The sequence below is a fragment of the Canis lupus genome, chromosome 4 (genome assembly GCF_011100685.1).
Source record: "Canis lupus familiaris isolate Mischka breed German Shepherd chromosome 4, alternate assembly UU_Cfam_GSD_1.0, whole genome shotgun sequence".
Taxonomy (NCBI): domain Eukaryota; kingdom Metazoa; phylum Chordata; class Mammalia; order Carnivora; family Canidae; genus Canis; species Canis lupus.
The window spans coordinates 24942182-24967947 of NC_049225.1; the positions used below are offsets into that span (position 1 = coordinate 24942182).

Genomic DNA, 25766 nt, shown 5'->3' on the forward strand with positions numbered 1-25766 from the left:
CGGTCGCCGCTCGCCGCAGGGCGGGGTCTGGTGCCGCCGGGAGGAGTTGGGGGGGTGGCGGGGCAGCTGCCAGCGGCCATGGCGGCAGGCCGCGGCTGGGCTGTGCTTGCCGTCCTCGGGGCGCTGAGTGCTTGTGCGGTCAGCGGCCCCGGGCCTGAGGCCGAGGGGGACACCGGCGGGGAGGCGGCCTGGACGGAGCCGTGGGATGGTGCGGTTTTCCGGCCGCCCTCAGCGCTGGGCGCGGTGGGGGTGGCGCGCAGCCCCGGGGCCCCGCGGCCCGGGGGGGAGGAGGCGGTGGGCCTGCCGGTGCTGCTGTGGTGGAGCCCGGGGCTGTTTCCCCACTTCCCCGGCGACTCGGAGCGCATCGAGTGCGCGCGCGGGGCGTGCGTGGCGTCCCGGGACCGACGGGCGCGGGGGCACCCGCGGACGCGCGCGCTGCTCTTCTACGGCACCGACTTTCGCGCGTCTGAGGCGCCGCTGCCGCGCCTGGCCCATCAGAGCTGGGCGCTCCTGCACGAGGAGTCGCCCCTCAACAACTTCCTGCTGAGCCACGGTCCTGGCATCCGCCTTTTCAATCTCACTGCCACCTTCAGCCGCCATTCGGACTACCCGCTGCCGCTGCAGTGGCTGCCCGGGGCCGCCTACCTGCGCCGCGCGGCGCCTCCGCTAGAGGAGCGCGCCGAGTGGCGGCTCCGGGGCTACGCGCCGCTGCTCTACCTGCAGTCCCACTGCGACGTGCCTGCGGACCGGGACCGCTACGTGCGGGAGCTGATGCGCTACATCCCGGTGGGTGGGGCCGGGGCGGGGCCGGGGGGCGAGGGGGCGCGCGGCTGAGGCCGGGACCTCCGGTGCCCGGGCCGACCTGCGGCACCCGCTTGACGGCCGTCCTCTACCCCGCTCAGGTGGACTCCTATGGGAAATGCCTGCAAAACCGGGAGCTGCCCACTCCGCGGTTACAGGACACAGCCACAGCCACCACCGAGGATCCAGAGCTCTTGGCCTTCTTGTCTCGCTATAAGTTCCACTTGGCCCTCGAAAATGCCATCTGTGATGACTACATGACCGAGAAACTGTGGCGCCCCATGCATCTCGGGGCCGTGCCTGTGTATCGCGGCTCTCCTTCAGTGAGGGACTGGATGCCCGACAATCACTCCATCATCCTCATCGATGACTTTGAGTCCCCGCAGAAGCTGGCAGAATTTATTGACTTTCTGGACAAGAATGACGAAGAATACATGAAATACCTGGCATATAAGCAACCTGGGGGCATCACCAACCAGTTCCTCCTGGATAGTCTGGAGCACCGGGAGTGGGGAGTGAATGATCCTATGTTGCCTAACTACCTCAATGGCTTCGAGTGTTTTGTCTGTGACCATGAACTGGCTCGTCTGGAGGCCGAGAAAGCCCACGCAGCCTCTCCCGGGGACATCCCTGGCCCTGAACCTCACATTGCCCAGCCCTCACACATGGACTGTCCAGTGCCCACACCTGGCTTTGGCAGTGTGGAAGAGATTCCTGAGAATGACAGGTAAGGATAGCTGGGGTCCCTGTAGCGCCATCAAATCAAATGGCTGACTTACTTGCTTACTGTGGGCAGTGAGCTAGTAACTAGATTCTGAGGGGATTGTTTGTTGTATAAGAAAATCATGACATGGGCTTAGGCTGCCTTTAAAGTGTCAGGGAAAAGAAAAAGTGTCAGGAGTCTAGTTGGGGAGACCAGACCGAAAAAGCTCAGTAAAAGATGCAAAATACAATTCAAGGCAACAACATGAGGATCAGCTTATGTGAGCAGTGTTTACAATAGTGATTCAAAAAGGCTTCAACAACAACAACAACAAAAGGCTTCAACCAGAGCCGAGGGGGCCTGTTCGGAGCAAGTGATGGGGGAGAGACAAAGTTGGGTAGATAAGCTGGGGCCAGGCTCTACAGAGCTTGAATACCAGGCTCAGGAGCTGGACTGTCCTGAAAATCAACTCAGCTGTTTATTCAGTACCTTCCATATGATGGGGGTGGGAATGAGCAGTGCAAAGATGGGTATTTTGAGAGGTTTGTCTGCAGCAGGGTTTACGTCTGTTGGTATAATTATTAGTAGCACCTTCTTTCATTCTTAAAAGTACTCTGATTTGGATGATAAATTATGTTCACGGGATGCCTGGGTGGCTCAGCGGTTGAGCATCTGCCTTTGACTCAGGGCGTGATCCTGGGGTCTTGGGATCAAGTCCCACATTGGGGTGGACTCTTCAAGGAGCCTGCTTCTCCCTCTGTTTCTGCCTCTCTCTCTGTGTCTCTCATGAATAAATAAAATCTTAGAAAAAAATTAAAGTATCCATTTTTAAAAAATCTTTAAAATAAAAACAATTATGTTCACTCTAAACAAAATAGGACTGCTTTCAATAGATAATAATGAAATGGTGGGTGAATTGGAAGAGAAGTGAGGAAGCTACTGCCAGGCGGTGCATTGGGAAACAATGTCAGCATGGGAGGTAGGGTGGGAAAATGTTGAAGCCACTTGTAGGAAACCACAGGTGTTCAGGGAGAGGTGATTAAGCTCTGATTATTAAGCTTAAGAAAGCAAGGCTGTTAGAATATCCTGCAGAGACTGGCTTACACAGTGGATGGCAGCAGAGGGTTGTTTGTATACACTGCTGGCACAGTTTGGTTCTGGGAATGGAGTCCTCCTCCGCCAAGTAGTTTGTATCTATGCTGAACATAATTCATTATGATTTACTAGAAGCAAAATGTAAAACATTTAAAAAAGAAAATATGTTTCATCTAGACACTGGACATCACTGCACCTTCATTAAAGGTGCAATTTATACAATAACTAAAGAGGCTCCAGGCTTTACTTTCAGAGACTTCTGGTTCCGTAGTCTGGCCCTTGCCCTGCCTTCCTCTGAACTCCTTCCATATTTGGGAACCAGGAGTGAGCAAGTCAGGAACTTTAACTCATTAGGGGTGGGTTGTGTGGGCTGTGTGATAAATACACGTTTGCAATTTACTGTCACCTGTACTACTACTAGATTTACTTCACATTTCCTCCCCTTCAAAGCAGAGCCCTGTCCCAGCCAGAGACTGCTGTATCTGCTTAAGATTTCTTTGACACGATTCAGAGAAGGCAGGACTCATAGCTGTGTAGAGGTTCCATAATCCAACTTTTCTTTTGATGTTTCAGCTGGAAGGAGATGTGGCTGCAAGATTATTGGCAAGGTCTGGACCAGGGGGAAGCTCTCACTGCCATGATCCACAACAATGAGACAAAGCAGATGAAATTTTGGGATTACCTACATGAGATCTTCATGAAAAGGAACCAAAATCTCTAATTACCCTTGCAAGAGCCTTTAACTTGGTAGAGCTAAGGAGATGGAAGTCCTTATTCTACTATGGGACATAAGGGGCATCTGCTGCACAACCCTTAATGAACACTGTCTTATAATGAGTTCAAGGAATTCCAGTTATATCCACTGATATTTTAGCCTAGTGATGTGTATCCAGTGTCTCAGCTTGTGGTAATAAGGCCTCCAGTTCTTGGATTAGTGGGAAGCAAAAGCCTGAAACACCCACTCATTTCAAAGTGCTGATTGAACAGAATTTTAAAGGAACTACATCTTTCTCTAGCCATTTCATCCTCTCAACTGTGATTGGAACAACACCTTGGCACTTGGCTAAGAATGAGGTAAGATGGGTCAGGTTTAGGGTCTTAAAACTTTGATGCTGTTCCTTAAACTCTTCATTATTTAGTACTTTTTCCTAATCTTTTCCTCATCTTCTACTTTATATACTGTTATGTTGGTGGTACAGCCAAACTCCTCGTGGGTTGTATTCTGGTTCTATGGAATTGTATTTTTTTATGTCATTTACTTGCCTTTGATGTCAAACTTGTTTAATTTAAATGGATTTTTCTTTCCTGCTTTTCCACAGTATCTAATGAAGATGCAATGACCTTGCCACCATCCCTACATTCATTCTCCTCTGCATTAAACTGGCTATAGATTTGACAGCTTTTCTTACTGCTATTTTGTTTGTTTTTAGAGCATATCTGGAATTCATTCTCAACTCATGCACAGAAAGATTCAATGGCTAATATATGCCATGTCAATTTAATGAATTGTCTTGCTCTATTTTAGGTTAGAGATTAAGACTGGAAATGATGACAGAAAAAAAGTCTCTTTGATGATTTTTAATGATTTTGAAATGTTAAAATAGACCAGTGCAAATCAAACTGCAGATTTGATAAGTCTTAGGTTTTTTCTGTCTGCCTGATGAACTCTTCCCTCTATTTTATTATTTTTATATGCTACAAAAGTCCCATTTTTCCCAGAGTCATGAAAATTATGTTGGAAAAAACAGCCCAGCAATATAGTTGTAGTAAGTATCTCATATTATGTAGCATTTTTCATTTTATGTGGGATGAATACTCCGACTTCATTCATTCTGTTACTGATACCCTTCTGTATAACTTTGTAATACTTATCGAGGCTACATTTTGATGGAACCCATCTCCTCTTCCTAAGCGCAAGGAGATGAGAGGTGAGGCAAAATAGCCAGAAGTGGCTGGCTAAATAAAAAGCTGTGAGGCAGATTTGAGGGTATAGCTTCAGCCTTTTATTGCTGTGGTTTGAAAATAAAGCTTAATGGGCAGGGGGACCATTAGATTTTTCTGGGCCGGTGGAAAAAGAATACTTTGGATCTTAACACTACTCTGGTTGTAATGTACTATTAATGCATTAATTAGCACTAGAGAAGTTCCATCTGCCTATCAGTTTATCTGTTTGTAAATTAATGTGTATACGTACCTTTATATACACACACATACTAATTTACAACCAGATGTGTGTGTATGTGTTAGATGCTTTTCAACAACGAGGGTCTCATCCTTAGTATCATGACATCTAAGGATGTGGCCAAGGAGAACAACAATTTGGGCTGGATTTCACTGCCAGGGTGGTTCTTTTTCCATTGTATTTTTTAGTAAAACAACAGCATAGAAAGTTTGCTTAACCTGTTTGGCTTGTGCAGAAAAGAACAAGAGGGTAAGACAGACCTTCAAACACATTTATACTAAAATTGGGTATCGTAGGGACCCACAGAAGAAGTCATATTCAGGGACTCTGATTTCTAAACTTGCAATCTATTTAAATGCAGGTGCTGATTTATAATGCAAAATATACTGTTCAAGTGCAAACTTAGGAATCAGGTTTCAGTATGTGCAATAAAAAGGATAAGTGCAATTTGTAAAATCATCCTTCCCTAATTGCACCAGTTCACACTGGCATTCCTTTAGCACTTTTATGTACAAAGTGGGCCAATTGTTTAAGAATGCTTGTGGCTGGAGACTCATGCCTGCTTTCTGGATAGTACTTCCCAGACTTTCTCCTTTAATCCTGTCACCATAAAAGTATTCATAAAAGAGCAGAGTAAACCAGGTGCTACATTTCCACCAGAATCAGTATCAGGAGAGAGCAAACAATGTGCATTTTCTACCGTTAGGGCCCAGCTTGCTCTGTAAACAGCAAAAGGTTTAGCATTATTGGTGGTAGAAGTGTCTGGTTAAGAATCTGTTTTATTTGTGCTGCTGGAGTGGTGGTGGAGCATGGGACTGATGCCTTTATTACTCCATATGTTGCAATTTTCTATTATCTCAGGTTTCATTTTGTATAATAAATGACTTCTTTTTAAACAGTGTGTCTATTTGGTTATATTTCTAGGCTGAGTATGATACACTTGGAGACTTGGAAAAATATGTCAAACATTTGTTCACTTAACAAGTATTTACTGTCACTATTCTGGGCACCGGGGATTCAGTAAGACAGGGTCCCCCTCTCTCATGGTGCTTACATTTTAAATGGGTGTTGTAGGGATCCCTGGGTGGCGCAGCGGTTTAGCGCCTGCCTTTGGCCCAAGGCGTGATCCTGGAGACCCGGGATCGAATCCCACGTCGGGCTCCCGGTGCATGGAGCCTGCTTCTCCCTCTGCCTGTGTCTCTGCCTCTCTCTCTCTCTCTCACTGTGTGCCTATCATAAATTAAAAAAAAAAAAAAAATTTAAATGGGTGTTGCTGGTAAGTAAACAATAAATGAACAAGATAATTCAAACTGTGATAGGCACTATGAAAAAACTGAAGTGGCTTGATGGTAGGGAGGGGGGAGGGGGAAATCAGGGAAGGCCTCTCTGACAGGAACTGAAACTCAACAGATGACAAAGAACCAGTCATGCAGAGATCATTGGGAAAATTAAACATCTGTGATAAATGATTTTCATTTTAGCACATTAAACTTTACACAACCAAATAAATATTGTTCCTCCAAAGTAGTCCTCTTATGAACTAAAAGCTGTTCAAGTTAGGCTCCCATTACCAGAAACACTTATTGGAGCTCATTTCTTTTTTTATTTAAAAAAATATTTTGACAGGGCAGCCCGGGTGGCTCAGTGGTTTAGCACCGCCTTCAGTCCAGGGCCTGATCCTGGAGACCTGGGATTGAGTCCCACATCGGGCTCCCTGCATGGAGCCTGCTTCTCCCTCTGCCTGTGTCTCTGCCTCTCTCTGTTTCTCATGAATAAATAAATATTTAAAAAATAAATAAAAATATTTTATTTGACAGAGAAGTACAAGCAGGGGGAGTGGCAGCTAGAGGAAGAGGGAGAGCAGGGATCCAGATACAAGCTCAGTTCCAGGACTCTGAGATCATGACCCCGGCCAGAGGCAGATGTTTAACCAACTGAGCCACCTAGGCGCTCCTTGGTGCTCATTTCTAAATGCTCTGAGAATCCTTGGCACATCTTTGAATTTTGTAAGAAGCTAAAAGTCACTTAGAAGCAAGTCTGATGAAGCTAGGCATCACAACTGAAGGATCAAGTCTGTTAATAGGAATACCACCAAGTATCTTCACAGGATTGGAGAGAGGATTAAATTTGATGATAAATGCTTAAACCTCACCCTACCCAATGAGATCATTACAAAGGAGAGCAAAGGATATATAAGTAGTAATAACTTTATTTTTTTTAAAGATTTTTATTGGGGATCCCTGGGTGGCTCAGCGGTTTGGTGCCTGCCTTCGGCCCAGGGCACAGTCCTGGAGTCCGCGGATCGAGTCCTGCGACGGGCTCCAGGCATGTAGCCTGCTTCTCCCTCTTCCTGTGTCTCTGCCTCTCTATGTCTATCATGAATAAATAAATAAATCTTAAAAAAAATAAAGATTTTTTATTTTTATTTATTTGAGAGCAAGAGAGATTCACAGAAGAGAGCAGCAGACCCTCCCACTCCCACCCCACCCAGTGAGCAGAGCACACTAAGCGGGGCTCAATCCCAGGACCCTGAGATCACGACGGCATCTGAAGGCCTGACTGACTAAGCCACTCAGTCGCCTCTGTATGGTTTTGAAGTAGACTCCACACCCAGCATGGAGCCCAATGCAGGGCTTGAACTCACAGCCCGGAATTCAAGACCTGAATTGAGATCAAGAGTGGGACGCTTAATTGAGCCACCCGCGTGCCCCGGTAGTAGCAACTGTTTATATGAGCCTAATTTTTCTTTACCGCTTTGGGGTGGTCTTAAAGAGTAAAATCCAACAGTTCTTTTAGACTAGTTAAAACAGGAATTAAAAAAAAAAAAGCATAGTAAGAATCTGTCCCAAACTAACATCTCAAAATCTCATATTCGGGCAGCCCGGAGGGCTCAGCGGTTTATTTTTATTTTTTTTCTTTTTTCTTTTTTAGCGGTTTAGAACCGCCTTCCGCCCGGGGTTGTGATCCTGGAGACCTGGGATCGAGTCCCACGTCGGGCTCCCTGCATGGAGCCTGCTTCTCCTCTGCCTGTGTCTCTGCCTCTGTGTGTGTGTGTGTGTGTGTGGGTGTCTGTCATGAATAAATAAATAAAATCTTTAAAAAAAAACCTCATATTCGCTCCCATCCTCTGCCTATGTCAGCCGTCCAGAGGACGTCATCCTCTGGTTCAGCCAGCTACCACCACCATCAACGGGTGTCCCAGTTATCGGGTCCTTTCCCGGATGTTCCCGGCCTAGCATCGCCCGGAGCCCATAAGAGAGCGGTCCACGTCAGCGCACGAGCCCCAAAGACTCTCCTCCTAACCTGCACACAGGTCTTGAACAACAGGCGTCCGAGCCCAGCCAGTACCCGGCCTAGAAGGCCAAGAAACCGAGCGACCGCCCCTCTTCCTCCAGGCTGCGCGCCTAAACCCGTCGGGTGCCTAGGGGTCACGCAGGGTCACGCAAGGCGACGCAGAGCCTGCCGGGAGCTCGGTGCGCAATGGCGACGCCCAGTCTGCGGGGTCGCCTGCCGCGGCTGGGAAACCCGCGGAAACCTATCCTGAAGCCCAACAAGCCCCTCATCCTAGCTAACCGTGTCGGGGAACGACGGCGGGAGAGGGGCGGTGAGCAATGGGAGCCAGGGAGGCTCCAGAGCGGAAGCGGGACGGATGCATGGGGCGGCTTGTGGGAGAGCCTGAAGGTAAAGGTTTCCTTGTGACTGAGGGTGCTCTCGTTCTGCTCCTCCAGAGGCGACTTGTATCACAGAGATGTCGGTGATGATGGCGTGTTGGAAGCAGAATGAATTCCGCGACGAAGCGTGCAGAAAAGAGATCCAGGATTTCTTCGATTGTGCTTCAAGGGCTGAGGTGACAGAAGGCTTTTCGGGTGCCCTCTTTGGAGGAAAATTGGGGGCGGGGGGACGGATACAAGTAATTGTTCTCCTTGCCTCTTGCCAGCTGATAGGAAGTCCTTCTCATTCTAAAAAGGCGAGGAAAATTGTGGGAGCGATTTCACTCACGCCAGAGTGGAAAAGGTTATGGGTTTGAAGGTATTGTCATCTCGAGCGATTTGCTTCATTGCTCGAAGCTTTAGCTATCCCAGTTGTAAAATGAGGTTCATATTAACCCCTGCCTTACAGAATTTTGTGAGTTAAATAGACGAATGGGAAAATCGTTTTGTAAAATTTAAAAGTGTTGCTCAAATGGACATTATTGTCTGAAAGAGAGTTAAAGATAATGAAGGGCCAGTTGTTTGGATTTTAGCCTAGAATGAATTGCTAGCTGGCATGGTAGTTTCAGGCCATACAGTCACCTGTAGGTCCCAAGTTCCTTTTGAAAGGGGACTGGGAAGATGACACAGATAATTCCAGGCTGGCTAATGTATTAATGTGCTTTGTGCATTGTAAGAACTGTTGGCTTAAGTCAGGATAAACTGAAGAGCTGTCATTTTTGTTTTCATTCTGTCTTTTCAGGCAGCCCGAAAGATGAGATCCATCCAGTACACGTTGGGAGAATCTGGGAATTTACCCCCCAAGAAACTGAATACATTGTTACAGAGGTTTCCTAACAAATCTCATATTAGTTGAAAATGGAGAATCATTTTCTATGACTGGACTGTAGCCACTGAGAACTACGCGGAGGTGTTTTAGAGATGTTTGCACTGCCATGCTCTCTCTATTTGAAAGGCGGAAGGGGGCAAGATGCCTTTTCACCCTTGGGACTCACTGTCAGGATGGAAGTTTTGCTTTATCTTGAAATAAAATTGTCTAAGAGAACTTGGCCTTTGTTGTAGATTAGGTTCTCCTTCCATACTTGAACTCTGTATCCTCCCCAAGACTTTGGAAGTTCTTTGCTCCCTGATTTGCCCCCGGAGCAGGACAAATTTATTCTTGCTCTGTATTTGAAGACCTTACACTATTTAGTGCCCTTGCTTTCAGATGCAATAAGGGAGTTGAAGTCTGCCTACGCAGAGGGTTTTTTGGTAAGTATTTAGTGACTGCCTATTTTGTGTATAGCCCCTGGATGCTCCCAGAATCATCAAAAGTTCACAAACTGGTGACCAAAGTTACTGCAGATGTATTTTATTTAGCCAACACAATTAAAAAAATTTTTTTTAATTAGATGACCACCTTCAAAAATAAGAAAATGTTATTAAAAATCCACTTTTTAGCTTTCCATTAAAAAAAAAGGATCTGGCAACACCAGTTTCTTCTTCCTGCATGGCAATAATTAAGTGGAGCTGATTATCATTTGTCTCCCTTCCCCAGGTACCTGGCATTGGCCTCTCCCAAATGGTAAAACTGAAACTTGTTTGGCAGTTATCTTTTTTGTATCACCTGTTCACTTCTCTCATTAAGTTACCTCCCTAGTTGCTGAAGGCATTAACTTCTGTGACCCCTTGATATTAGAAACAATTGTGTAGCATTTTAGGTACCTCTGCCCTTTCAGGCATAACTAATCTAACCTTTTCTATATATATTAGAGCATTAAAATGACAAAGGGATCAGTGGGGTTTCTAAAGCTCCAATGGGGTAATTATTAAGATAAAGAAGGGGTCTTACTTCCCTGACCCCCACAGCTACCTCTTCCTATAGTCCTCATATCCCATGGATAAAGCACTGGGCAGTTGCCTAGTTCTGAAAGCTGAGGCTCTTGGCTGTAGGAAGAAGCCCAGTGCCTATGCACTTTGGGATGGACCTGAGTTCTGTGGACATAAATGGGAAAGAAATTTTGTCTTTAACTACAACTGAAATTTAGCACTTCAGTTAGGACTGAGGGAAACATACCACAGTATGTCAGCAATACCTATGTGAAATCATATTTTCATATAGTAGATTGCAGATACCTCAGTATCATTTATACCCATCACTAGCTTCAAAATTACTGTATTTGGGTCTTAATGTGTAAATAAAGTATCAGTGTGTTACAAATTTGTTTTATTAATTTGGCAATTGTATTTCGACATAATTGGTTTCCTTTGTAATTTTTAAGTTTTATTTTGTGCGTTTATAACAACTGGAGAAGGGAGGTCTAAAGACTGCCAGGCTGCCAAAGGGTCCATAGCACAAAAAAAAGGACCCACTGACAAAACCGTACAACCATTTCCTGAAATCAAGTGCATTCTTCTCGTGGTACTTCCCTGAAGAGACCCTATTAAAAAGTATGATGGAATGCAGGCTTCTGGACTACAACTCCCAGAAGGTTATGCGGCCCCAGGGCCTATCCGGAGTTAAAACCGTAAACTCCACCTAATAGTTTCTGTGTTATCGCTTGACAGCCTACGTTTCCCGGCGTTCATGGCGGCTGTTTATTCCTCGGGGACATTATGGACGCCGAGTTATTGCTGGGATCTGTAGTCATTTCATACTCCTCTGTGTATTGATTTCCTCTTACGGTATCCGAGGGTGGGTTCGAGAAAAAAAGGCAGGAAATGCAGTAATTAGACAGACAGGTCCTCTACATCTGCCGGTCCCGGGTCCGGTTCCCAAGCGCGCGAGGGCGGAAGTGGTGGTGGCCGGCGCGGCCGGAAGTTCAGATCAGCTGATGGGGGAGGCGGCGCCGCAGCCGCCGAGAGGCCCCGGCTGCCGAGCGCTTCGTCCGGGCCCGGAGTCTCGGGTACTGGCCACGATCCCTGTTCGCACCTCGCAGTTGGGCGAGGCCCGATTCCATATCCCTTCCAGGCTTGAGATCCTCGTCCGGCACGGCCGCCCTGAGCGCCCCGGCCACCCCCAGCCCCGGCTCGCCCCTCAGGCCCCGGGCCTCCCCTCAGCCCCCGGCCGGCGGCCCAGGCCCCGGATCCGCGGGGGGGGACCCGGCCCCGGGGGGTGCAGGCCCCATGGAGCTGATGTTCGCGGAATGGGAGGACGGAGAGCGCTTTTCATTCGAAGATTCGGACCGCTTTGAGGAGGATTCGCTCTGTTCCTTCATCTCCGAGGCCGAGAGCCTCTGCCAGAACTGGCGGGGATGGCGCAAACAGTCCGCGGGGCCCAATTCCCCCACTGGCGGCGGCGGCGGCGGTGGCAGCGGCGGTACCAGAATGCGAGGTGAGGGTGACGGAGGGGGAAGGGAGCGGACTGGCTCTGCTCGGGCCTTGCTGGGGAGCTGTCCCTGCTCGGGAGCTGTCCCGGCCGCGAGCTGTCCCAAGCTCGGAACGGACTTCTGGACTCGCTTTTCCAGTCTTCCTGGGCTTGGCTCCTCCACGCCAGCGCGAGCGCGCGCGCGCCTGTGTGCGTGTGTATGGGAGTGAGGGCTGGGAAATCCTCCGGTGGGTAGGATTAACGACAAAGTACGTCTTTTGTGGTTCATTTGTCTTAGAGATGGGGTAGGAGAAAAAAAACTCCCCTGACTTTGGGAATACTTACCAGTTCCGCCCGTGGCGAGCCAGAAAAATAGAAGAGAAGGCGGGTAGGGGGTGGATCGTGAAGAAGGGAACCACTTGAGGTGTGTCGACCCCATTGCAAAGTGCGTTGGGAACTTCCTGTTAAGGGCGATGACAGTCTCTGATCCTGGCTACACCAGGAAGGGGTTCCATCCAGAGGAAAGTGTAGGTGAACTGGCCTGTGAGAGGAGATTCCATAGTTACATAGGTTCAGATCAGAGGCTTGGTTCCCAGCCATGTTGAACATCTGTCAGGAGCCCCGGCTGGGACCGCTGGATTAGAGCCTTAGATTTCTATCATCTGGGACCCCGGGGAAGGGTGTAGGTAATTGTTTCTAGAGTTTCCTTATGAAACACCCTTACTGTTTTTTTTTTTTTTTTTTTTTTTGCAGTAAGCTTCTTTCATCGTTAGGTCTTTCAGTGAATTAACTGAGCAGTGCTGTGAAGATTTTTCCTTTAATTAAAGGGGATTGAGGGGAGAGTGATGATAAGTGAAGATCCACAGCCTCAAGACTCCCCACATCCTTTCCCTGCCTTCCTTAAGGCACAGTTTTTGTCCTGGGCCTCAATGCAAGCTGACTTTTTTAGGCATTTGGGGGTGTGATTCTACTCCAGCCATTCCAAGAGTCCTGTTTTCCAAAATGCCCTGCAGAGATTTTTAGCACTTTTAGCACCACTGGGACAGAGAGAAATGTACACATGTGACTCGTTAGGAGTGGTAGTGTTCAACTTCAGTTGGAGAGGTGGAGTATGTTCTGTGTACACACACCCACATGCCCACAAAGATCATAGGCAGTTTCACTGTGGGTCTTCTATGGTTTCTTTGCTTTTCTCACATTTGCATGTATGGGTAGCCTTGGGGCTTAGAGGGAAGTAACTGAAGTCATGTTGATGAAAATTTTCAGCATATCAGTATTTTCCTGAATAGGTTAAAATCTAGAAAAGCATGTCATTCCCCAAACCCCCTGCCATCCCGGGCTACCCCCAGTTGCTTGCTTGTAAAATAAGGAGATTAACTTTTAAAAAAAAGGTTTCTTTCAGCTCCATGATTTTCTGATCTGTCTTCTACTCTGATTAGCAATTTGGTGAGATACATTTGCAATCTGTTTTTGTTTCATCACTTTTTGATTAAAACAGTGCAGGAAACATTGAGTAGCAACTCCATCCTACTGCAGGTGATTACAGGAGCAGTAGCTAGGTTTTCCTAGGATAACCCATCTTCCTCCCCACCCTTCCCAGGCTTGCATTGTAGGAAGCCAAGGCTCAGGTGTGCCAGAGGACATGCAGTCTCTCTTTTAATGGACCTCTCTCTCTCTTAACTCCTCTGGGCTCTGGCCTATCTTCACTCCTTAGGTAGAGGTCTAGAGTCATCTAGAGAAAAAGGGATAGTAAAAAAGCAACTAGAGAAGAGAATGTCAGAGGAAGAGACATTAACAATGTAATATGAATCTAAAGTGCTAGGTATGAGGGAAATTAGATGCCGAGCCATGTGAGAGGGGTTACTTGCTAGGATCTTGGAACACACCTGTTTGGCCAGGAATTTCTGGGATATCCCTGGTAACTTCTCTTCTAGACCTTAGGTAGCAGGCTGTTGGTTGCAGTTGATTAGCTCCCCTCCCCCAGTTGGAGCCTTAAGGGTTAATGTATCCTAACTGGAACGTCCCTGGGTTTTTCATCCAGATCTCCCCTTTCTTTCATAGTGAAGTGGGGCCCAAGAAGTTAGGCACTGGCATTGGTGCCAAGTAATCATGGCCCTTTTCATTTCCCCTTCTCTTTACCCTCACCCAAACATTTGTTTCCAAGATGGACTGGTGATCCCATTGGTGGAGCTATCAGCAAAGCAGGTGGCATTTCATATCCCATTTGAAGTGGTGGAGAAAGTTTATCCCCCAGTGCCTGAGCAGCTACAGCTCCGAATTGCTTTTTGGAGCTTCCCTGAGAATGAAGAGGATATCCGGTGAGGCTAAAGGACTGATGGTGGGGAGTGGGTCCTGATATTCCACACTGTGTGCTGGGCTTCCTACAGAACAAAGGAGATACTGTATTTGGGGCTGTGGTAAGAAGACGACAAGGGGAGGAGAGAGTGCCTGGGATTTTCCCTAAGAGGGAGTGACACTGGGGAGAGAGTGCCCAGGGCATTATGGTCTCTGACAGGGTCTCTTGAAGGGTATTTGCTGAGTTGTGGCTGTGTCGTCTTCTTCACTATCAGGCTGTATTCCTGCCTGGCCAATGGCAGTGCGGACGAGTTCCAGCGAGGGGATCAGCTGTTCCGCATGAGGGCTGTGAAAGACCCACTGCAGATAGGTAAGGGTCCCCTTGTGCCCTGTGACAACCCCTGCTCCTCCTATCCCCTTTGTTAGGAATGAAGGACCTACTGCAAGAAGCCAGAGCAGGTCGTCAGGATAACTGCAGGGCCAGGGTTGAGGGCAGAGAATTATGTCTCGATGGCTTTCCCTGACCATACCCATGTTTCTTCCCAGGGTTCCACCTGAGTGCTACAGTGGTGCCACCTCAGATGGTCCCCCCCAAAGGGGCCTACAACGTGGCTGTGATGTTTGACCGTTGCCGGGTCACTTCCTGCAGCTGCACCTGTGGGGCTGGGGCCAAATGGTGCACTCACGTCGTGGCACTCTGTCTCTTCCGCATCCACAACGTGAGGCCCTCCCAATTTATCCCGGCCCTATCCTACGCTCCATCCCCCCCTTCTCTGCTGCATGCCTGGCCACAATGTGAGCCCCCTCGCCTCCCTGAATCTGCCTGTCTTTCCCCGGCTCCGGCGTCAGCAAGCCTTCTCTCAGCTTGTTCTATTTCTCTCCGTGTCCCCTTCAGGCTTCTGCAGTCTGCCTGCGTGCCCCAGTCTCAGAGTCCCTGTCTCGGCTGCAGAGGGACCAGCTGCAGAAGTTTGCCCAGTACCTCATCAGTGAACTCCCTCAGCAGGTGAGTGAGGCACGCCCTCCTCCAGCCCCGGAGCTCAGGACTGCGATCGAGTCTTCATGTTAGAGCAGTGCCTCCTGGGGTCATCTGTGCCTTTGTCCCTTTCCCCGCTCAGATCCTCCCCACAGCCCAGCGTCTTCTGGATGAACTCCTCTCTTCGCAGTCCACGGCCATCAACACCGTGTGTGGAGCCCCCGGTGAGTGTGGAGAGAAGGAAGGGTGGCGGGAAGGAAGCAAGCTGGTAGCGCAGAGTACCGCTGACTAAAAACAGCTTGCTGCTGTCAGGCGAATCCAGGCCCCTATCTCTAGGTAACTGACTGCCTGTCACCCCCAGACCCCACAGCAGGGCCCTCCGCCTCTGACCAGAGTACTTGGTATTTGGATGAATCCACACTCACTGACAACATCAAGAAGACTTTGCACAAGTTCTGTGGACCCTCGCCTGTGGTCTTCAGGTAAATGGATCGCTTCACGCCTGTGTCTGTGGTGCAGGGGAGCGTCCTTCAGGCTGTTGACAGATTGACAGATCCTTTGCTTTGTTCTGTTAATACCTGAGGATCAAGAATTGTTGTTGTAGCGTCCCTCCCCCCCCTCCATGTTTGGGGTCAGGACCCCTTTTGTGTCAAAGCCCTGGTGCACTTGTTTCATGCGACCCATCTCAGGGTTAGCATTTTCCACCCACTGCCTTCACAGTGACGTGAACTCCATGTATCTGTCTTCCACGGAACCTCCGGCTGCTGCCGAGTGGGCCTGTCTGCTGCGCCCTCTGAGGGGCCGCGAGCCAGAGGGGGTCTGGAACCTACTTAGCATCGTGCGGGAGATGTTCAAACGGAGGGACAGCAATGCTGCCCCCTTGTTGGAGATCCTCACTGACCAGTGCCTCACCTATGAACAGGTAACCCTCCGGGGTTGGCGAGCTCCGCTGTGGTTCATTTTCTCCTTCCCTTACCCTCGCCTCCCTCCTGATGGGGACACTGGGGAGCGCCACTCTTTCTTTCTCCGGGCTGCTAGGTGCATCTCGGGGCCCTCTTTGTTTCCAGATAACGGGTTGGTGGTACAGCGTGCGCACCTCAGCCTCACACAGCAGCGCCAGTGGGCACACGGGCCGCAGCAATGGGCAGTCAGAGGTGGCCGCCCATGCGTGTGCCAGCATGTGTGACGAGATGGTCACCCTGTGGAGGCTAGCTGTTCTGGACCCTGCACTCAGTCCCCAGCGGTGAGTCTCTCCCCACGCTCGCCATGGCACCCATCCCGGGCCAGCCCAGACAGACCGAGCCCTCATCTCCTGGACCCATAGACATGTTCTCTTCTAGTCCTCAGGAAATGGCAGGTGCTGAGTATTAGGGTTGCTGGAGATTTAGGAGTTCTTTTTCTGAGAGGCTTTCTTCCTTCCCTCCCCGAAATAGCTCCCGCTTTCCCAGATGCCTAAGTGTTGGAGTGATGGGTACGGGCTGTTTGGAGCAGTGCTTCCCTGGGGCCTTCCTTGGGCCCCCCTTCTGGGGTTCGTGCCGGCTCTGTCTCCTTCCATCCCCTCTCAGGGCAGAGTGTAGCCCCCCTGCAGCCTCCCCAACTTTGTTCCCACAGTCGCCGGGAACTGTGTGCACAGCTACGCCAGTGGCAGCTGAAGGTGATTGAGAATGTGAAGCGGGGACAGCACAAAAAGACCCTGGAGCGGCTCTTCCCTGGCTTCCGGCCAGCAGTGGAGGCCTGCTACTTCAACTGGGAAGAGGCCTACCCACTTCCCGGTGTCACCTACAGCGGCACTGACCGGAAGTTGGCGCTGTGCTGGGCCCGGGCCCTGCCTCCTCGGCCAGGTGCCTCCCGCCCTGGGGGCCTGGAGGAATCCCGGGAGCGGCCCCGAGCTCTCCCTTCTGAGCCAGCTGTGCGGCCCAAGGAGCCGGGGGCCAAGCGCAAGGGATTGGGTGAGGGGGTCCCCTCGTCGCAGCGGGGTCCCCGCCGCCTCTCTGCGGAGGGGGGAGATAAGGCCCTGCATAAGATGGGCCCAGGTGGGGGCAAAGCCAAGGCACTGGGTGGGGCTGGCAGTGGGGGCAAGGGCTCAGCAGGCGGCGGCAGCAAGCGACGGCTGAGCAGTGAAGACAGCTCCCTGGAGCCAGATCTGGCCGAGATGAGCCTGGATGACAGCAGCCTGGCCCTGGGTGCAGAGGCCAGCACCTTTGGTGGATTCCCTGAGAGCCCGCCACCCTGCCCTCCTGCTGGTGGCTCCCGAGGTCCACCCACCTTCCTTCCTGAGCCCCCAGATACTTACGAAGAAGATGGTGGTGTGTACTTCTCGGAAGGGCCTGAGCCGCCCACAGCCTCTGCTGGCCCCCGTGGCCTGTTGCCTGGGGAGGTCTGTACCCGGGATGACCTCCCTTCCACAGATGAGAGTGGCAATGGGCTCCCCAAAACCAAAGAGGCAGCCACTGCAGTCGGAGAGGAGGATGATGACTACCAGGCATATTATCTGAATGCCCAGGATGGGGCTGGGGGCGAGGAAGAGAAGGCCGAGGGCGGGGCCGGGGAGGAGCATGACCTGTTTGCCGGGCTGAAGCCACTGGAACAGGAGAGCCGCATGGAGGTGAGAGGACGCCGAGAGGACGCTGAGGGTGCTCCTTAGCCACAGCTGGGAGAGGGGCCGTCTGGCTCTAGTCAGGGGTGTCAGGACTGGAGCATGGCTGTTAGAATCCTGTGGTGGGGCTCCTAACTGGCCCTCCTGCCTGCCATCCATTCTCTTCATTGCTTCCATGTTGATTTTCCTGGGCTGTCTGGTTGTGTCGCTCTGATGCTTAAAAGTATTCAGTGATTTCTCACTGCCCTGAGTTTAAAAATGAAGGTCCTTGGCATGACTTGTGAGGCTCTACTTGGTCCGATCTTTGCGTGCTTCTGCAGCCTCATCCAGCTCTTCTGTCCTTTATACTGGTCAGCTGAACCATTCCTCTAGCTTGCCATGCTTTTTCTTGCATCCTTATATTTGGACAGATTGGCCTTTCTGCGTAGAATGTTCTCCCTCACTTTACCCAGTTAGTTCCTGTTCCTTCCTCAGGTCTCAGATATCTCAGAGATCCCTTCCTCTAGGAAGTTGTCCCTGAGATTGCTTCTCCACCCCAGGTCCCAGTGAGGTATCTTACTCACCTGTTCCCCTCTCGACCTTTCCCAGTGGTAGCTGGCTTCACGCTGGTTTGTGTGTTTGTGTGTCTGTTTCTCTGATCAGACTGTGAGTTCCTGTGGTATACCCAGGACCAGTAGAGGGCCTAGCATATAGCAAGGACTCATGGGATGTGTGCTGCATGAGTGAGTATGGTGTCCTGCCCCTGGAAGTTAGGGCTTCAGCCTGTGTGCGGCCCATGTCCTCCCCAGGTGTTGTTTGCCTGTGCTGAGGCCCTGCATGCGCATGGCTACAGCAGTGAGGCCTCCCGCCTCACCGTGGAGCTTGCCCAGGACCTGCTAGCCAACCCACCCGACCTCAAGGTAGAGCCGCCCCCTGCCAAGGTGAGAGACTCCCACCTACCTCCCCACTTGCCCCAACCCTCTTCTATGCCCCACCCCAAGTGAGAGCCTCCTTCTCACTCCACCAAGATGAGTCAGACTCATCAGCCTGCCTCCTTGCACTTACTTCTTTAGGGCAAGAAGAACAAGGTATCTACGAGCCGTCAGACCTGGGTGGCCACCAACACCCTGACCAAGGCAGCCTTCCTATTAACAGTGCTAAGTGAACGTCCAGAGCACCACAACCTGGCCTTCCGAGTTGGCATGTTTGCCTTGGAGCTACAGCGGCCCCCAGCTTCTACCAAGGCCTTGGAGGTCAGAGGGTCTATCTATCTGAGCCTTGTACTGCAGTCTCCTCAGAGCCCTGCGGCTTGATGTGTACTGGCACAACAGAGGTCTGAGCTGTGCTTATGCTGTTAGGTGAAGCTGGCATACCAGGAGTCTGAGGTGGCTGCCCTGCTCAAGAAGATTCCTCTGGGTCCAAGTGAGATGAGTACCATGCGGTGCCGGGCAGAGGAGCTTCGGGAGGGGACGCTCTGTGACTATCGGCCTGTTTTGCCTCTCATGTTGGCCAGTTTCATCTTTGACGTTCTCTGTGCTCCAGGTACGGTGCATGACTTTATAGCAAGTAGGAATCTTGGGTAGGAGTAGTTTTCTCTCAGGAGAAACCAAGAGCCCCAAAGCTCTGAATTGCCTTTGGGACCCATCAGGCAGCTTCATGAGAGGTCTGGAATGATAAGGGTCTTGGGTTCCCTACATTTTATTCTTCCCCATGATGCTTCTATCTGGCTGACTGACTTCAACTTTCGTCCAGTGGTTTCTCCCACGGGTTCCCGGCCTCCAAGTCGTAACTGGAACAACGAGATGCCTGGGGATGAGGAGCTGGGATTTGAAGCAGCAGTTGCTGCCTTAGGTGAGTCTAGACTATCTTGAGCACAACTATGAGCTAAGCCTGTGGCCATGAAGGGTGTGAGATGTGGCCCTGTTTTGAAGGGGCTGTATGGCAGTGGGACAGCCAGAATGACGTGTATAAGCCAAGTACTGCCTATGAGACAGTCAAGAATTTAGGAACAGGGCAGCCCCCGTGGCGCAGCGGTTTAGCGCCGCCTGCAGCCTGGGGTGTGATCCTGGAGACCCGGGATCAAGTCCCACATCGGGCTCCCTGCGTGGAGCCTGCTTCTCCCTCTGCCTGTGTCTCTGCCACTCTCTTCGCTCTCTCTGAATGAATAAATAAATAAATCTTAAAAAAAAAAGAATTTAGGAACAAATTGTGTGCTATGGCTGTTTAGTGTTGTAAGAGCAGCAAAACAAAAATCTAGGAGAAGGACTCCAGGAGGATATAGAATATGGAATGTAGGTTAAAAGATCAGTTAGGTTTTTGGTAGAGGGACAAAAGACCATGAATAAAAACAGGGATAATTGAGTCTTCATGAGAGTGAGGAGTCCAACTTCCTTGAAATGATGGATATGCTATGAAGGTAGAGTGGGCCAGCTTATGAAGGTCTTAAAACGTAGATCGGAGCTAAGGCTGGGTATAATAAATGGTGGGGACCTTCCACAGGGGATGTGGGTTGGGTCAGAACTCCTTATGTCATATGCTGGTTGACTCAGTAGCCCCAGCGTGTTCACCTTTGGCATCTTGGGAGTTATGGCCATTCTCAGTCCCTATGAGACCCTTCTTTTCACAGGTATGAAAACAACAGTGAGTGAGGCAGAGCATCCCCTCCTTTGTGAAGGCACACGTCGGGAGAAGGGTGACCTGGCACTGGCTCTAATGATCACTTATAAGGATGACCAAGCCAAGCTTAAAAAGGTAGGGACAGAGGTACTGGGATTTTGACAGGCAGCAAATTTTACCATCTTTCTCAGGGGATTCCAGTACAATAAGGAAAGGGCTATACTGCCCATAGGAGATTAATGGAGAATCCTGGGGACACTTCATAAAGAGTAAGACCAAATGGGGTGTGGGGGGGTTGCTGAGTAACTTAGTCGGTTGAGCGTCTGACTCTTGATTTCAGCACAGGTCACGATCTCAAGGTCATGAGACTGAACCCTGTGTCAGGCTCTGTACTGGGCATGGAGCCTGCTTGGGATTCTCTCTCTCTTCTCCCTCTGGCCCTCCCTACCCCACTTACACACACACTCTCCCTCTAAAAAACTAAACAAAAAACCCACTAACTAAAAAAGACTAATGGTCTCAAAGGAGTGCTTGGGCAGGGGGTGGAAGAAGAAAAGCAAAGGGCATAAAGTCAGTTTTACGTTTATTTCATATTTATTGAATATCCATATACTCAGTCCTATGGTTAAGTGTTAGGATACCAAGATACGTAAGCCAGCCCCTATCTGGGGGATGGGGGGTTCCGCCTATGGTTGTAACTGGGGAAGGCTTCTGGAAGCTGTTTCAAAGAGAGAGGAAGGTAAATAGAAATAGAAGTCAGGAGCTAAAGGGCATCTTGTCTGATTCTGTTCTCAGATCTTAGACAAACTCTTGGACCGAGAGAGCCAGACGCATAAGCCCCAAACACTGAGTTCGTTCTACTCATCCAGCCGCCCAGCCACAGCCAGCCAGAGGTCTCCTTCAAAGCATGGGGGCCCATCTGCCCCAGGGGCCCTGCAACCACTGACCTCGGGCTCTGCAGGGCCTGCTCAGCCAGGGAGTGTTGCAGGGGCTGGGCCAGGCCCCACTGAGGGCTTCACAGAGAAGAATGTGCCTGGTGAGGTGGGGGCACTGGGCAGGGGGGATGAATGGTATAGGAACCATGTTGGGGTCCCCTTTCCTGAGCTCATCCCAATGTCCTATTTTCTCCCACCTAGAAAGTTCCCCACATTCTCCCTGTGAGGGTCTCCCATCTGAGGCAGCCTTGACCCCAAGGCCAGAAGGGAAGGTTCCCAGCCGCCTGGCACTCGGCAGTCGTGGAGGCTACAATGGACGGGGCTGGGGCTCCCCAGGGCGGCCTAAGAAGAAACACACAGGTATGACAGCCTGTGGGATGACATGGAGGGGAGGATATTCCTGAAGTCTGAACTCTGGAACTTCTGGCTTCTGAGACTGACTTGTCTTGGGGGGTTAGGCATGGCCAGCATTGACAGCAGTGCCCCCGAAACGACGTCGGACAGCTCCCCCACCTTAAGCCGGAGGCCACTTCGAGGGGGCTGGGCCCCCACCTCCTGGGGCCGAGGACAGGACAGTGACAGCATTAGCAGTTCTTCCTCGGACTCCCTGGGCTCCTCGTCCTCCAGTGGAAGTCGCCGGGCCAGTGCCAGTGGAGGGGCCCGGGCAAAGACCGTTGAGGTTGGCAGGTCAGTGGAAGAAATACCCATCTCCTCTCCTCTGGCCCACCCTCAGAGCCACATCCCTAGTGTAATCCAGCTAATGTTCCCCCGTAACCCCACTTACCCTGGTCTTACCCAAACAACCTGGATACCCATTTCAGAGAAACCCCAATCCCCGTCCCTACCCCATTGCCCCTTCAGGTACAAGGGCCGCCGTCCCGAGAGTCATGCCCCCCATGTACCCAATCAGCCATCAGAGGCAGCTGCACACTTCTACTTCGAGTTGGCGAAGACAGTGCTGATCAAGGCAGGGGGCAACAGCAGCACTTCCATTTTCACACATCCATCTTCCTCAGGGGGCCACCAGGGTCCTCACCGCAACCTGCACCTTTGCGCCTTCGAGATTGGGCTTTATGCCCTTGGCCTGCACAACTTTGTTTCTCCCAACTGGCTCTCACGTACTTATTCTTCCCACGTTTCCTGGATTACAGGTAAACCCAGTGTCTTGATTGGGGTATGGGGGGGGGGTACTTATTGATAGAGCTGAGAGTCTTATCCTCGTGGAATTACTGATCTCAGATACCACTTGCACTCCCCAGAGGTGCCCGTACTCACCCCATTCTGATTTTTGCTCCTTTCCCTGAAGGTCAGGCAATGGAGATTGGCAGTGCAGCTCTGACTATACTGGTAGAGTGCTGGGATGGACACCTGACACCCCCTGAGGTTGCATCCCTGGCTGACAGGGCATCACGGGCACGAGACTCCAATATGGTGAGGGCAGCGGCGGAGCTAGCCCTCAGCTGCCTGCCTCATGCCCATGCATTGAACCCTAATGAGATCCAGCGGGCCCTGGTGCAGTGCAAGGAGCAGGTATTTCTATGGGCAATCTGGGGACCTGCTTTGAGGCATCTGGGCAGGGACTTTGGGCATGAGGAAAATCAATAGTTCAGCTCTTGATTCCTGTGTCCTGGAGCTCACAGATTATCCCGTTTGTCCTGTTGTGCTGTTAATGCACTTTCACATCCATTTCTTCTTTTACCATACGACTCTGAGATTAGGATTATTCCTATTTTATAGTTTAAGGAAATGGAGGCCTGTGCTTTAGGGATGGAGGTGATCAGCAGGCTGGAATACTCAGGGCAGACTTTAGGGAGACAGTGGAATTGGATGGGAGGGGGTGTAAGTTAGTTTAGAACTAGGACTATAACCTGGGTCTTCTACTGGTCAGTTGTTTGTTCAGCGTCTGTGTGAAGCACTCATTACTCTGACACGGACTCTGAGCATCAGCCTGACCTCTGATGCCTCCCCGGGAACCAGCCAACTCAGAGGTGGTGGAATGTCATTTAAGAGCGACCCTGAGGGAAGCCCCTCCCCTTAACCCTCTGTGTCCCTCCCTTCCAGGATAACCTGATGTTGGAGAAGGCCTGCATGGCAGTGGAAGAGGCGGCAAAGGGTGGGGGTGTATACCCCGAAGTGTTGTTTGAGGTTGCTCACCAGTGGTTCTGGCTATATGAGCAAACAGCAGGTGGCTCATCCACAGCCCGTGAAGGGGCTACAAGCTGTAGTGCCAGTGGGATCAGGGCAGCTGGGGAGGCTGGGCGGGGGCTGCCTGAGGGCAGGGGGGGCCCAGGGACTGAGCCGGTTACAGTGGCAGCGGCAGCAGTGACAGCAGCAGCCACAGTGGTGCCAGTCATCTCAGTGGGGTCCAGTCTATATCCAGGTCCAGGACTGGGGCATGGTCATTCCCCTGGCCTGCACCCCTACACTGCTCTACAGCCCCACCTGCCCTGCAGCCCTCAATACCTCACCCACCCAGCACACCCTGCCCACCCAATGCCTCATATGCCCCGGCCTGCCGTCTTCCCTGTGCCCAGCTCTGCATACCCACAGGTGAGACCAGTGTTCTGGGGGGGGGGTTGGGCAGGTGGAAAAACATTGAGGGTTCGTGTGGGGTTGGAGTGGGGTCCTCTGGGAGAGTCCTAGGGCTGTCCTGGTGAGGTGGTGGAGGGCTGGGGGACCCAGGCCAGCCAACTAAGATAAAAAATGTAGGGACACCAGTTGTGGGACCAAGGGGGAGAGCTACATCTTAATAGAATTCTCTTCTCTTCTCCCTGTCTTTAGGGTGTGCATCCTGCCTTCTTGGGGGCTCAGTACCCTTACTCAGTGACTCCCCCCTCACTTGCTGCCACTGCTGTGTCTTTCCCCGTCCCTTCCATGGCACCCATCACAGTACATCCCTACCACACAGAGCCAGGGCTCCCACTGCCCACCAGTGTGGCCTGTGAGTTGTGGGGACAGGGAACAGGTGAATGGAGGGGAGGTACACAGGGCAGGGAGTTGGGGGAGGAACCCTCTCTGTCCCCTTTTGGGCCGGGAGTTCCTCATCTGGCTTTCATCCCACCTTCAGTGAGCAGTGTCCATCCAGCATCCACGTTTCCAGCCATCCAGGGTGCCTCGTTGCCTGCCCTGACTACACAGCCCAGCCCTCTGGTGAGCGGGGGGTTTCCACCACCCGAGGAGGAGACACACAGTCAGCCCGTCAACCCACACAGCCTGCACCACCTGCACGCTGCCTACCGTGTTGGTGAGAGGAGGTCCCTTTTTGTGCCCCCACCTGCAGTTGTGCCACAGGCTCTTCAGCGACACCTCCCTCCCCACAGCTCTTAATTGGTTTACTGTGGGGTCAGGTGTACCATGTCGGGGTAGAGGATGAAAAAGGATGTACCCCCACCGTGTGCCCACCCTTTTCTCCCAGGAATGCTGGCACTGGAGATGCTGGGTCGCAGAGCACACAATGATCACCCCAACAACTTCTCCCGCTCCCCCCCCTACACTGATGATGTCAAATGGTTGCTGGGGCTGGCAGCAAAGCTGGGTAACACCTCCTCTCCCCAGGACCATTGTCCGCCCCCCTCCCGCTTCCCCCACCTTCCTATCCCAGACCTCCTTCCTAGCTCTTGCTCAGAGTTGAGGCCTTGGTCGGGTATGTGTGCGTGCGCGGGGGGTGGGGGGGTTACCTCAGCTCCTGGGGTGGAGGGAGGCTCTCTGCCAGGCCAGAGCTGAGAGATAAAAGTTGGGTCCCTAGGGCAGAGGTGGCCACCCCCGTCTCATGCCCCTCCCCCTGCCCCCCAGGAGTGAACTACGTGCACCAGTTCTGTGTGGGGGCAGCCAAGGGGGTGCTGAGCCCGTTTGTGCTGCAGGAGATCGTCATGGAGACGCTGCAGCGGCTGAGCCCTGCTCATGCCCACAACCACCTGCGTGCCCCGGCCTTCCACCAACTGGTGCAGCGCTGCCAGCAGGCATACATGCAGGTGACAACCTAGGAAGTATGGAGTAGGGCGGAGCACTTCCTGGGCAGGCAGGGAACAGATTACCCCGTGCGCTAGGGAGGATGGGCCTGGTTCTGTGCTTAGTGGCTCATCCTCTTCTAGTACATCCACCACCGCTTGATTCACCTGACCCCTGCCGACTACGACGACTTTGTGAACGCGATCCGCAGTGCCCGCAGCGCCTTCTGCCTGACACCCATGGGCATGATGCAGTTCAACGACATCCTGCAGAACCTCAAGCGCAGCAAACAGACCAAGGAGCTGTGGCAGCGGGTCTCCCTCGAGATGACCACCTTCTCCCCATGAGTCTGGCCCCTCTAGGGTCCTATACAGGGACACAGGCCTGTGGCTATGGGGGCCCCTCACACAGAGGGAGTGAATCTTGGCTGGACAGATCATCCCCACTCAGTTCTCTGGTAGCCCAGACTGGCAGCTGCTCTTGGGCTGTAGCTTGGGGCCAAGATGTCTCAGACCCTAGAAGCCTAGGGTTGGGGGAGACAGCCCTGTCTGGGAGGGGGCATTGGGTGGCCTCTGGTATTTATTTGGCATTTATAAATATATAAACTCCTTTTTTACTCTAGTCTGCCTGGGCCTTTGCCTTCTTTC

The 25766-nt window shown here is 51.5% G+C and overlaps 3 protein-coding genes across 9 annotated transcripts; all 3 read left to right on the forward strand.

The window, feature by feature from the left end:
- Positions 1-62: 62 nt before the first annotated feature.
- FUT11 (fucosyltransferase 11) lies at positions 63-5677 on the forward strand. Of its 2 annotated transcripts, XR_005357964.1 has the most exons (4): positions 63-786; positions 903-1528; positions 3173-3673; positions 3919-5677. XR_005357964.1 is itself a non-coding variant. In XM_038534381.1 (3 exons), the coding sequence occupies exons 1-3, from the start codon at positions 79-81 to the stop codon at positions 3318-3320; spliced, it is 1482 nt and encodes a 493-aa protein (XP_038390309.1). In that variant the 5' UTR covers positions 63-78; the 3' UTR covers positions 3321-5677. The 2 variants fall into 2 exon arrangements, 1 of the variants encoding a protein (XP_038390309.1); XM_038534381.1 differs by having other exon boundaries at positions 3173-5677.
- A 2539-nt stretch (positions 5678-8216) lies between these two features.
- Positions 8217-9540, forward strand: CHCHD1 (coiled-coil-helix-coiled-coil-helix domain containing 1). 2 transcript variants are annotated; one of them, XM_038534383.1, is made up of 4 exons: positions 8217-8385; positions 8510-8628; positions 8719-8810; positions 9234-9360. In XM_038534383.1, the coding sequence occupies exons 1-3, from the start codon at positions 8262-8264 to the stop codon at positions 8806-8808; spliced, it is 333 nt and encodes a 110-aa protein (XP_038390311.1). In that variant the 5' UTR covers positions 8217-8261; the 3' UTR covers positions 8809-8810; positions 9234-9360. The 2 variants fall into 2 exon arrangements, with proteins under 2 accessions (XP_038390311.1, XP_038390310.1); XM_038534382.1 differs by lacking the exon at positions 8719-8810 and having other exon boundaries at positions 8224-8385; positions 9234-9540.
- Positions 9541-11304: 1764 nt separating this feature from the next.
- On the forward strand, positions 11305-25740 carry ZSWIM8 (zinc finger SWIM-type containing 8). 5 transcript variants are annotated; one of them, XM_038534370.1, is made up of 26 exons: positions 11305-11804; positions 13942-14095; positions 14348-14442; positions 14619-14791; positions 14968-15075; positions 15188-15269; positions 15407-15527; positions 15766-15967; positions 16113-16288; positions 16657-17650; positions 18430-18561; positions 18694-18873; positions 18979-19162; positions 19373-19471; positions 20247-20371; positions 21032-21272; positions 21373-21531; positions 21630-21858; positions 22033-22322; positions 22478-22701; positions 23233-23721; positions 23953-24136; positions 24239-24415; positions 24587-24706; positions 25032-25142; positions 25263-25740. In XM_038534370.1, exons 1-26 carry the CDS (start codon positions 11597-11599, stop codon positions 25721-25723), a joined length of 5718 nt encoding a protein of 1905 aa, XP_038390298.1. In that variant the 5' UTR covers positions 11305-11596; the 3' UTR covers positions 25724-25740. The 5 variants fall into 5 exon arrangements, with proteins under 5 accessions (XP_038390298.1, XP_038390299.1, XP_038390300.1 ...); XM_038534371.1 differs by having other exon boundaries at positions 11306-11804; positions 23953-24112; XM_038534372.1 differs by having other exon boundaries at positions 11306-11804; positions 24964-25142; positions 25263-25734.
- Positions 25741-25766: the final 26 nt, after the last annotated feature.